An 11,912-nucleotide genomic window follows, 5' to 3' on the forward strand; every position below is an offset into this window, starting at 1 on the left:
ATGGCGTCATCGGGTAGGTCACAACGCGAGAGTGCGTCAGCTGCAGCGTTTTCCTTACCAGGGACGTATCGAAGATCAGTGGTAAACTCGGCAATGTAGCTGAGGTGTCGTTGCTGGCGAGGACTGTGTTGTTGCGAGTGGCTTCGGATAGCGTGGATCAGTGGCTTATGGTCGGTGCAGACGTGGAACGGACGGCCTTCCAGGAAATGACGGAAGTGTTTGATGGCGAGGTATATGGCTAGTAATTCTCGGCAGAACGTACTATAACGGGTCTCGGCCGGCTTTAGCTTGCGTGAGAAGAACGAGACAGGCAGGGACTCACCGTTGATGTGTTGTTGTAGAACAGCGCCGACGGCAACATTGGATGCATCAACCATCATGCTGTAGGCAGCGTCAGGGCTAGGGTGGTAGAGGGTGACTTCGTGGACTAAGGCGCTGCGGGTCGAATCAAAGGCCTCGCGTGCCTCATCCGTCCACTCAAGCGGGCCCTTGCTCTTCGGCCGACCTTGTAACATGGCGTTGAGTGGTGCAAGGCGGGTTGCGAGGTTGCGCTGGAACCGGTGGTAGAAGTTGACCAGGCCTAGGAATTCTCGTAGCTTACGGACACTGGTCGGTAGCGAAAACTCCTTGATAGCTTGGACTCGGGTCGGTAGGGGTTGAATACCGGTGGCATCAACGTGGTGGCCCAGAAAGTCTAGTTCGGATACGCCAAACCGGGACTTCTGTACGTTGATGATGATACCGTGATCAACTAGGCGTTGGAACAGGCAGCGGAGGTGGCGTTCATGTTCAGCGGGGCTAGCACTAGCGACTAAGAGATCATCAATGTATGCAAAGCAAAATGGAAGGTCGGCAGTGATCTGGTCAATGAAGCGTTGAAAGGTTTGGGCAGCGTTGCGTAAACCAAAGGGCATTCGGACAAACTCAAATAGGCCAAAAGGTGTGGTAATGGCAGTCTTGGGGATATCATCAGGATGGACTGGGATTTGGTGATATGCTCGGACTAAATCTATCTTGGAGAAGATGGTCGTGCCATGCAAATGGGAAGTGAAGTCTTGCAGATGAGGAATGGGGTAGCGATCGGGGACTGTACAGTTATTCAAGGCTCGGTAGTCGCCGCAAGGGCGCCAGTCACCAGAGGGTTTCGGGACCATATGCAGCGGGGAAGACCAACAGCTTGCAGACGGGCGAACAATGCCCAGTGTGAGCATGTGCTGAAATTCAGCTTTAGCAGTGGCAAGGCGATCAGGAGCTAAGCGGCGGGGTCTAGCATGCACGGGATGGCCATTAGTGACTATGCGATGGGTAACATTGTGCTTGGATGGCGACTCACCAGTAGCAGGTCGAACAAGGTCTGGAAACTCGGCCAGGAGAGACGAATATTGGTTCGGTTGATCGGTTGCGAGGAGGTTGGCTGCAGAATCCGTGACATCGGCGGCCACTCCGTTGATGCGTAGATTGGTCGAGGAGTCCTGCAGTTGTCCCGTTGCAAGATCGACAGTCAGCTTGTAGTGGCACAGGAAATCGGCTCCGAGGATAGGGTAATTGACATCGGCGACAACGAACACCCATTTGAACGACCGACGGAGACCAATGTCAAGCTCAAGGAATTGTTGACCATGCGTTTCTATAGTACTGTGATTGGCGGCACGAAGACTAGGGCTATGACAACGTTTTACAGAGGTAGCAAAGGACGGAGGAAGTACACTTACTGAGGCGCCGGTGTCGATCAGGAAATTGATTCCGTTGACACGGTCACGCATATACAGGAGGCGACCTTCAGAAGTGGAGGTGGAGCCAGCCGGGCTAGTGGTCGCGATTAGCGGCTGGCGGTCCCGTTTCCCGACAGACGGCATGGAGATCGGCAACGTCGAGCTTTGTCACCAAACTTGGCGTGGAACCAGCAGACGTCGTCGCTATCGGTGTCCTCAATGCGTACGGCGCGGCTGGGAGAGCGGGAAGCGCTGCGTCCAGTGCGCCGATCCCGTGTTGGAAATCCCGCCGTTTTGATGGGGCAATCGTCACGTCCACGGGAGCGCACCTGGGTTAGCGCTTGTACAGTCAGACACAGCTTGTCCAAGTCCGAACGGAGTAGCGACAGCTGAGTCGTCGAGTCAGAGCTGGGGCTGAAACAAGTGGTAGCACTTGAGGCAGTTGAGCCGACTGCAGCAGTTTTTGAAGTGGCCTTTTCCGAAACTGCGTGTACTTGAGTGTTCGCTGATGGGACTGTAGACTCGGCCACTTTGTCAGCGAGGGCCGCTAACTCCTCCAGAGACAGAGTCGTAGGTGTAGCTGCTAGAATCTGACGGACAGCTGGGGGTAGACGTTGCACGAAGAGTTCCCGCAAGATAGAAGGGTCAAGCGATTTTCCTCCCAGTAGCTGCTGCATTCTGCGTAGGACCTTGCTGGGTTTGCTGTCGCCGACGTCGGCGGTTGACAACAGCTCTCGAAGACGGATTTGCTCCGACTTTTGCGTCCGTGTTGTGAGTGCAGCCCTCAGCTTGGCGTAGGGTTCGTCTTCCGGTGGAGCGATCAACAGGTCACGGATCTCTGTTGCAAACTCCGGAGCTAGCGATGACACGATCACATTGTACCGTGCTCGGGAGGTGTTAATCCGGTGGTTGGAGAAGTGAGCTTCAGCCTGCGCAAACCATAACTGCGGGTCACCTGGCCAGAACGGCGGCAGTTTGAAGTTGACTGGCGCGATGGTCCTTGCGGCAGGGCCGTCTTGGGCCGGAGCGTCTGGTGGACCAACGTTTCCAGCGGGGTTTGCAGCTTGGTCTGGAGCGGCATCAGCCTCGAGAGCGGGAGCGGGTTGCTCGTTGTCGGACATTTCTAAAAATTGCACAGAACGTTGAATCAGGTCGGAAATCGATCACGTCGGGGTCACCAATTTAGTGCTTCGCTAGATTCAACTCAGCCGTGCAACGGGTCGTGGAACACAACGTTTTATTACAACTAAGAAAGCACTAATTCAAGTTGAGTCGGAATGGAAAAGATTGCGATTGATCTGAATAATATGCAAGCGAATGCAGCTTATATAGGGTAGAGAGAGAAGCGTTAGCAATTGTGCGTTGCGGTAGAAAGTGCAAGAAGGAAACGGATGTGGTCATGAGAATTGCAATTGCTGATGTAAGTACAAAGCAGTATTGCATCATGTAGGTGCAATCAGTATTGCATCATGTAGGTGCAATCAGTATTGCATCATGACATGCAAGAGAGAAAGAACATGGAAAAACGTCATACGCTCGATGTGGCAAATGGGTAATGTGTAAGTGATGTAATCACTACGTAATCAAAAGGGAAGTAACTAGAATTTGCCTATGCAATCATTGCGTAATGTCACGTGTGCATGGACTGTAGAATGTTCGTGAATATGCACTACAGAGTCAGGCTTGTACACAAGACAGGCTTATACACGAGACAGGCTTATATGACAAGCACCACTCAATGACCAGGCTTGTATGCGCAAACTGCTGACTTTTGGACGTCAAAACCAACATTTTCCAACGGGATTTTTTTCTTTTTTTTCGCTCCCTGAACCGCGTCCCCCCTCTCCTCTCTCTCTCTCTCTCTCTCTCTCTCTCTCTCTCTCTCTCTCTCTCTCTCTCTCTCTCTCTCTCTCTCTCTCTCTCTCTCTCTCTCTCTCTCTCTCTCTCTCTCTCTCTCTCTCTCTCTCTCTCTCTCACACACACACACACACACACACACACACACACACACACACACAAACGAACAAGCCAACTCATCAAACACCAGCAGCTTCACCAGTTTTCCGCGTGTGCAAGTGTACGGTACCATGCAAACATGAACATGTAAAAGGCGCGCTCACCAGTCTTGCGTAGTAGCCCGGCTTACGCACGCGACACGTGGCGCGTCTCGTGTACTGGCCCGGCTTAATTTTTTTTTTTTTTTTTTTAAGTTTTGAAATTTCTGATTTAAGACTCTAACCCAGACGAATGCATGATGAAAAAAGAGAAAATAATAAGGCACCCATTTTTATAGTCCAGGGGATGGCCCACGCCTGGTAAAAAGAATAAACAGAGAAAACTCGGAAAAAAGACAGTTCAATAACTTCAATTGCACACTGATCACTAAAGAAGAAGATGAGTCCGTCTATGAGGAAAGCCGAGCCTCAACCACCTCCAGACCAATATTGTCTGGGTTGAGATGGATGCGTGCCCTAGGACGTCTTGAACCGCGCAGGCACAGGATAGAGGCTCTGACGAGAGAGATGCTGATCTTCGACCTCAGCCAAGCCATCACTTGTGAGTAGGGCTGCAACTTCTTCTCTGCCATGAGACTTGCGATCCTCTTCACCAAAGCATTAGCACTTCGACCTGCTCCACCAGATGTGGCGTAGACGACAGGGATGAAGGAGGCATGTTCCACCTCTCGCACACGTGCTTCGTATAAGCGGCGCTTCTCCTGCTCGTGTTTGCGGTAGACAGAGGCAATGGACGACGATGAATTAGAGCGAGCATAGGGGTTGAAAACCCTTACATCCAAAAATGAACGCTCAAAACGACCGCCGTACACGCCATTTGCCACCACATCCAATCGAGCTTGGTCGCCTCTCACCGCGGTGCGTGGCTGAAGGTGCTCTCCACTAAGGGGCTCTAGATGTGGCTCGATCTCCACTGCATGAGCGACTTTCACCAAACACTCTGCAAACACATCCCTGATCTCGTTGTGCCGAATGCTGGGAAAGCCACCATTGGGGCAAGACAGAGCATGGGTGACTGTGAACTGCTGCCCGCACACACACTTGGTGGGGAGATTGTTGGGCTGCCAGCCGTAGCGCAGACAGAGGGCATCCCGGAACTCGGCCTTGGAGAGCGCAAAGCCAAACCGTGCCAAAGGGCGGCAGGTTAGCCAGTTGGATGCGCCCTTCTCCGCCGCAAGCTCCATGCACCGCTGCAGGTCGGGAGAGACGCTGTTGAAGACATCCTTTCGGTGCTGCTCTTCTTGTTGTCTATGAGCCTCCCGGACAGCAGACTTGGCTATGCGAGTTTGCTCAGAAACACCTTCTAGCGACATGTCTTGTCTCCGGATCTTCATGACCAGGGCCTCTGTGATCTTCACGGAAGCACCAAACTGGGCGGTCAGCAAGAGAGGGGAGACTATCCCTAGACCTCCGTGGCGGCAGGGCATTGCGAGAATTGACCGCTCCTCTGCTCCAAGTGGTGATCGACCAGTCAGAGCCGGGATGAGCTTCGTTGCAATAGTCCGCTCCAGTGGGTGAAAATACTCATGCACACCCGGCATTGTCCTTGCTAAGAAGGACCATCTATGGCGCAGGACATTGGTGAAGACCACATAGGCTGCTTGCGGTTGTGTCATGGCAATAGCAGCAAGATTGCAGACTTCTGTGCACCACCCATCGACCTTGAGCTGCACATACTCGTTGCAGAATGCCTCTGTTCCAAGAGCCGCCCCAAGATGGCGTTGACCATCCGTTCTGATGACAATGTCTGTGCCGCTGAAGATCTCTCTTGCCAACTCCTCGTGTTGTGGTTTGACCAACAGTACTGATTTGGCAGCATTCAGGTAGTAGCCATAGCCCTCGCCCACGACACCAAGCATGTCCCACCAGGCTCGCAGTCTCCTCAGCTTGCCCGCGGAGTTGGCGTCATCAGCGTACCAGCTCTGAAGAACGTCGCTTGCTGTACTGGCCCGGCTTATGCATGCGACAGGCTTGTACGCGAAAAGCTGTTGCAGATTTCATGCTTCTACACGAGACAGGCTTATGCACAAATCCGGCTTATGCACGCGACATTACGGTACTTTTCGCGTTTTGCTGTGTACGGGTACATGTATGTAAACGTGCGTTGTCGAATTGTGGTCAGAATGTACATGTACATGATGATGTATTGTCCAATGCCTTACCGTCCCGTTATCATGGTTACTAGTACATGTATTGTACCAAGCCAGCATTCCATCCAGGGCCTGAGAATGTACAATGTAGCCTGTGTTAGGCCTGATGGCGTTCACCTTCCCCTTTGGAATTACAGGTATCACTGATGTCCATGAACCTTCCAAGTAATAGTTGACTGTCATGCCGTGGAATACCCCACCCTCCCAACCATGGCCAGCAATCGAGGACATCTGAGAGTTGTAAGTGATCCTGAAAAAAACGTCGATTCGCAAAATTATGTTGATTTTCAATGTACGTGATGACATGCGATTGCTGGCTATGACATACATGTAGATAATGGTCTCGGCCGTGGCTAGCTGATGTATGCCGGCAGTTGGCAATTTTCTATTTTTATTTTCTTGGCTCACAATCCGAGTTATAGATGATCGTTATTTTCTAAAGCGAACGCTTATCTTACCAGTGTTCGTCTTACTAAGGAGCTTCACTCTTCAGCTTCCAAATCCTGTTTCGCTTGCTCACTGCTGCCGAGCGCTAGATAACTCTTTCTGCCATGTGCCAATGGAGCCTCATCCTCCTTACTGCAGCTACGAGCTGAAATAGACCTGGACTGACAAGTCAGAACCAGGCCGATGAGAGCTAGCCACAGATATAAATGATTATTTAAAAAATAAACGAACTGCGCAAATCAGTCAAAAATATAAAGGCAATTCCTTCACTTTCTTGTTATTGGGCAACCTGCCCGTTAGAATCTGCGAAGTAAACAAACCACAACAATTTACTAGTACATGTACATGTACTTGCAGTGGCAAGCAGTGCTGAGAAAGGTCAAACAACGAAAGCAGTACAATGCGTCGATCTCAGTTTGAAATGGGATGAGTTTCGACCGATTGTATTCTAGAAGATTGTACCTCAGTCAAAACGCATATCCCGTGTACCCGCTTGAGTGCTGCGAATTCGACACATTCATGTACACATCATCACATGATCACATCGGCTGGTAAACAGGGTAAACCTACTTCACAGCAAGCCATTTCCACAGCGCTTCAAACCGAATCCAGGATACCCTCACAAATCGGCAAAGACTACCACTCACGTTCCACTAGCCTTGTGGTACATGGAATTGTATAGCAGCTAGCGGATGTGTGCCCGTTATGCTTTACACGTACTTGCCAACCAGTAGCAGCAGAGAGCTAGAACTAAGATAGGTACTTAGTAAAAGTGGAATGCACGTCTAACATCCTACGTGAACAGTCTATAAAACGGTTTCATCATAATTCTAATTAGAAGGGCATCTCGTAACGTTAATACTAATAATAGGACGGAAGTCGGTGTGAATGGCATTGCTCTGCTACTTCAGCTAATACTTACATGTACTTGTGATAGCATACAGTCATATACATGTACATGAAGTAAAGGCATGCAGTGCAGGAACTACTTCAAAACATATTTCCAACCGGACTAGATCTGTCATGCAGATTTTGCCCTGACCTCCCCAGGGCAAGAGGTTTCCAGGCACCACCACGTCCGATTGCCATGTCGAGCCTCTCGACAAAGTAACAATTTGCGTAGCAGTATGCGAGTGAATACAGGTGGAGAATGCTGCATGAAGACCTCCTTGAAAGGAAACCCAGGATGACTCGCTCTCCATCGGTACTTCCGCATCATGTGGATGGCGAGAGAAACAGACAACCAGCCACAGGGGGAAGCAAGACTCAAGAGTGTATTATACAGCCTACATGATAATTCCTATGGGCTCTCTAATACAATTGCATGGTGCTCTAATTAGACCAATCCGGGACAGGCCGAGAATAGAATGCATACCAGTTGATGAGGAACACCAGCGCTCAGTGATGGCTTTGACGTGTGTGGGACTAGTCGACTGTCCATGGATGGATAGAGGGGGGGGGGCGGGGGGGGGGGAGGTACTGGTATTGAAACTGTGCGGGGGATGTATTTCATCAGTCATAGTATAGTTAGCAGTTGCGAAGCTCAAACCCCACCCCTCCTCCCTCCCCTCTCTCTCTCTCTCTCTCTCTCTCTCTCTCTCTCTCTCTCTCTCTCTCTCTCTCTCTCTCTCTCTCTCTCTCTCTCTATCTATCTATCTATCTATCTATCTCTCTCTCTCTCTCTCTCTCTCTCTCTCTCTCTCTCTCTCTCTCTCTCTCTCTCTCTCTCTCTCTCTCTCTCTCTCTCTCTCTCTCTCTCTCTCTCTCTCTCTCTCTCTCTCTCTCTCTCTCTCTCTCTCTCTCTCTCTCTTCTCAGTACTGAGAAGCAACCACCGATGTTCGGATCACTGTCGATCACTACCCCACCTGTGATGAATGGAAAGAAGCAGAAGAGAGCAGAAGACACTAATGGCTGGGCCACACAATCCACAATCACAATGTATGTATTCTTGATATGCTAGCATCTGAAGTGGGTAGCGGACACTCAAACAGGACATGTGTTCAGTGAATTCTCAGCATCCTGCACCTCAAAAAACGTGAAATCAGTACTAACCTACTGTACATGTACATGTAGGTACACACACACACACTCGCGCGCGCGCGCACACACACACACACACACACACACACACACACACACACACACACTGGAATAAGTGGCATCACAAAGTATGGGTATTCTACTTTTTGACCAAGTTCGAGCTAAATAATAGATAATAACATTGCAGCAAGTATAAATACAGGCCTGGCGGAAATAATTATTCAGCAGGAAATACGGCACATTTACACACATACAGATGTGACAGTGCATGCGCATCCGGGTATATTCAAGCAGAACAACACAAACAAACTGAACGCTCTGCAGATTGGTCGGAGGCGATACAGGAGATAGATAAAATGTAACAGGTACATGTGCCTCTTACTCCCAACGGATCCCAATATACTGGGAACGTAGGAAAAAAGGCTCTTAGTTATTCCAGGGGGCTGCACTGACACTGAATCAGGAATTAGGAAAGGCGGCAATGATCCGAGGAGCTTGTCCACTGGTGCATTGTGAAGGAATTATTTTCTGAGACAAAGCACCTGGAGGAATGCTTGCTTTCCGGCCAGCTTGGCTGATTATATTGTTATAAGGTGAACCAATAGGAACACTCCACTATAGGGTTGTCTTCTTGTGTGCTTCCAGATAGATGAGTGTGCTTCCGGCTCTGCCCGATGACTACTTCTTTCCGAAGATGGATTTCCAGGGCAACCTGGCGAAACAAGTAAAATCAACACAATTTAAAGAGATAAATATGTGGATCCCTCTTCAAAGACGGGTGGTCTCACGCCCCAAGAAACACCTCCACATGCTTCGATGTACATGCTTCTACTAATTCGTAACCGTTATAAACTACTTTCTACGGGGAAATCATAACCGAGATAAAAAAAGAAGGAGACAACTGAGTGACGATGACAAAATGAAGAAAGGAGGGGTAGTACAGAGACTAGTAACGTGAGGAATTCACTGGGAGCCTGTGCTAGTGAGGCAGCTTGTGTCAAGACTCCAGAGAGCATGTTCGGAGAATCAATAAAGAAATAAGTGAAATGAACCTGTCTAAACAGACTGTATGTTATGTCATCTGCACACTGGTTTCTGGATGAAATGGGCACTAGAAACGTGTTGTGCTTTGAAGATCCAAACACAATGCAACATTCATAGTCCACCCGTACACCCATCACCTCCCCTTCCCAAACCCACGCCCTCCCCACACACCTACATGCATCAATACAAGTCAATATTAAGGTATACAAGTCGTAGGTGACATTCCTGTGGTGGGCTACGCAATTCTTAGGTATCATTCCTGTGCCATATGATAATTATGACTATTGAATACCCTGGTCCCTGGTTCATCCTGGTCCTTCCCCTGGATACATGGTCACCTACCTGCCAATTAGGTTGCCGATAATGTTAGGTAGTGTGAATTGGCGATTTGGTCGCTCGGGTACAGGCCGGGCTGGTGCTGGTCGCCGGGTCACGGGCGGTGGCTCAGTTGCTTGTCCCGGGGGCAGTGGGTTCGTCGCGGGCATAGCCCCGGCGTCCGGGTTGGGATTCCCGGGCGCGTCCGGACCGGTACCGGGCAGGCTGATCAGAACCGGGTCCAGGGCTCCGGGCTGGGCGGCACCCGGGCCGGTGGCGCCTGGCTGGGCAGCCGGGGCGGCGGGCTGGGCGGCTGCTGCCGGTGACGGAGCTTTGCCCAAGTGCGGGATGAGATTGGCAGGGATTGCCTGCATGGCTTTTGATATCTGCAGAGATATTCATGAGCCGCCAGGCAAGAAACGCAAGCGTTCAGTCATAGTGAAGCTTGAGAAACGTGTTATGAGAACTTTTTAAACCCTGTACTGTCTGTACATACAAGCATCAAACCAATGGGATCGATGGGGTAGGCATTTGAAAATCATCATAACTTGGTTAAAACTCCAATAGAGCCATGTAATCATTTCCAATAAACCTCCAACCCACGCAACACACGAACAGTCCTTGGCTACACCACATCATCACAACGATTGTTTCCGAATTTTCACCCAGGAGGGCATCATCAGGGACGTCCCTGAAGCTTGAGAAAGTTTGAAAAATTCAATTTGAAATACGCTCCACTGCATATCTATAACTCAGGTCAAGGTAATTGCCACATCTCCTAATGGGCCTTGGCGGATCCTGCTCGAAACATTGACAGATCCTGCTCAAAAAGCAGTGAATATGGCTGGCCCATACAAAGTGGCGTTTACGGTTTTACCCTCAAGTAAACCATAATGTTTTAGGGCAGAGCAGCTGAATAGTAATATGCCTTGCTCCAACCCAATCCCGGTAGGTGGTGCCGTGAAGTATGACCTCGGCACCTTTCCCAGAACTCACCACATTATACCAGGCCGGTGTGGGGTTTCTCGCGCGACATTCGCCATTCCAGTTGCGATATTGTTCGCTGTAGCGATGGCGTGCGAAGCACATCGCAGCCTCGGCATCGCACATGCAGAATCCACGTCCACACGCATCAGTATTTTGTTCTGGAAGAAAGAGTTGAAGAAAGATCGAGAAATAAAAATCAAGAGATTAAGGGAGGAGGAGGAGGAGGAGGAGGAGGAGGAGAAGGAGGAGGAGAGGGAGAGAGAGGGGGGGGGGGAGAGGGAGAGGGAGAGAGAGAAGATGAGATATCCGTTCATTTTCTAAACATGTTTACATGTACATGTACATGTATCTATTATATTCTTAGTTTTCTTACTGCCCCAAATAAATCACTTTAGATAATGGCGGTGCTTCTACATACCCGTTCTGCGAGCTCAGTGGATGCTTGCATGCACTTACGTATAGCTGCGGTGCTGTGCAATCATCATAGACGGCTAAATTTACCCAGGCTGTGTTGTGACCAAAGGGTGCCAATGGTATCAGTAACAAGAAGCTAGCGGCAGACCTGTCTAAAACTTTTTAAAACGTATTGAAAAGGAAGAAACGACTGATGGCAATGCATCGATGGTTGACATAATCGCACTCACCACAACCAGTTGGTCGGTTGACGGTGCACTTCCATGAGTATGTAGCGAAGTGACCATCCTGACAACTGCTCTCGCGTTTCACCTTCGCCCAGCACTGGTCATGACGTAGGCAACATGTATCTGTTGCATCCACCGGTGTGCCTGCATGCATTGCAGTGAGGACATCGAATACAGACGGAGCTCAGAAAGAGGTAGTGCTTGTTTATGTGATCAAGGGGAGTGTGGGGAGAGTGGAGAAAGGAGAGTGTAAAGATAGGAAGCTGATACAAGAGAGAGGGGACTTGGGGTCGGGGAGAGAGAGAGAGAGAGAGAGAGAGAGAGAGAGAGAGAGAGAGAGAGAGAGAGAGAGAGAGAGAGAGAGAGAGAGAGAGAGAGAGAGAGAGAGAGAGAGAGAGAGAGAGAGAGAGAGAGAAAAGAAAGTGGGGAGAGTGGAAAAAGAGAGTGTAAAGATAGGAAGAGGAGACAAGAGAGAGGGGACTTGGGGTTGGGGGTGGGGGGGGGGGGGTGGAAAGAAAAGAGTTTGGAGAATGACTGTGTGGAGCAGAGAGTGGAAAGGA

At 50.0% G+C, this 11,912-nt stretch overlaps 2 protein-coding genes across 2 annotated transcripts in view; both read right to left on the reverse strand.

The window, feature by feature from the left end:
* Positions 1 to 1,819: 1,819 nt before the first annotated feature.
* LOC135820068 (uncharacterized) lies at positions 1,820 to 2,833 on the reverse strand. Its single transcript, XM_065333374.1, has one exon. It carries the CDS (start codon positions 2,831 to 2,833, stop codon positions 1,820 to 1,822), a length of 1,014 nt encoding a protein of 337 aa, XP_065189446.1.
* Positions 2,834 to 8,494: 5,661 nt separating this feature from the next.
* LOC135819455 (uncharacterized) overlaps positions 8,495 to 11,912 on the reverse strand; it is a 7,415-nt gene continuing 3,997 nt past the window's right edge. Inside the window, exons 3-6 of the mRNA XM_065332669.1 lie at positions 11,356 to 11,496; positions 10,721 to 10,869; positions 9,752 to 10,110; positions 8,495 to 9,077 (exon numbers count right to left, since the gene is read on the reverse strand). Coding sequence (XP_065188741.1) covers positions 9,044 to 9,077; positions 9,752 to 10,110; positions 10,721 to 10,869; positions 11,356 to 11,496 — 683 coding nt within the window. The 3' untranslated portion in view covers positions 8,495 to 9,043. The remainder of the gene's footprint in view (positions 9,078 to 9,751; positions 10,111 to 10,720; positions 10,870 to 11,355; positions 11,497 to 11,912) is intronic.

Source organism: Sycon ciliatum, chromosome 6 (assembly GCF_964019385.1).
Source record: "Sycon ciliatum chromosome 6, ocSycCili1.1, whole genome shotgun sequence".
Classification (NCBI taxonomy): Eukaryota; Metazoa; Porifera; class Calcarea; order Leucosolenida; family Sycettidae; genus Sycon; species Sycon ciliatum.

Coding starts and splice junctions, on each gene's coding strand:
- LOC135820068 (XM_065333374.1), bottom strand. CDS start 2,833: ATGTCCGACAACGAGCAACCCGCTCCCGCTCTCGAGGCTGATGCCGCT.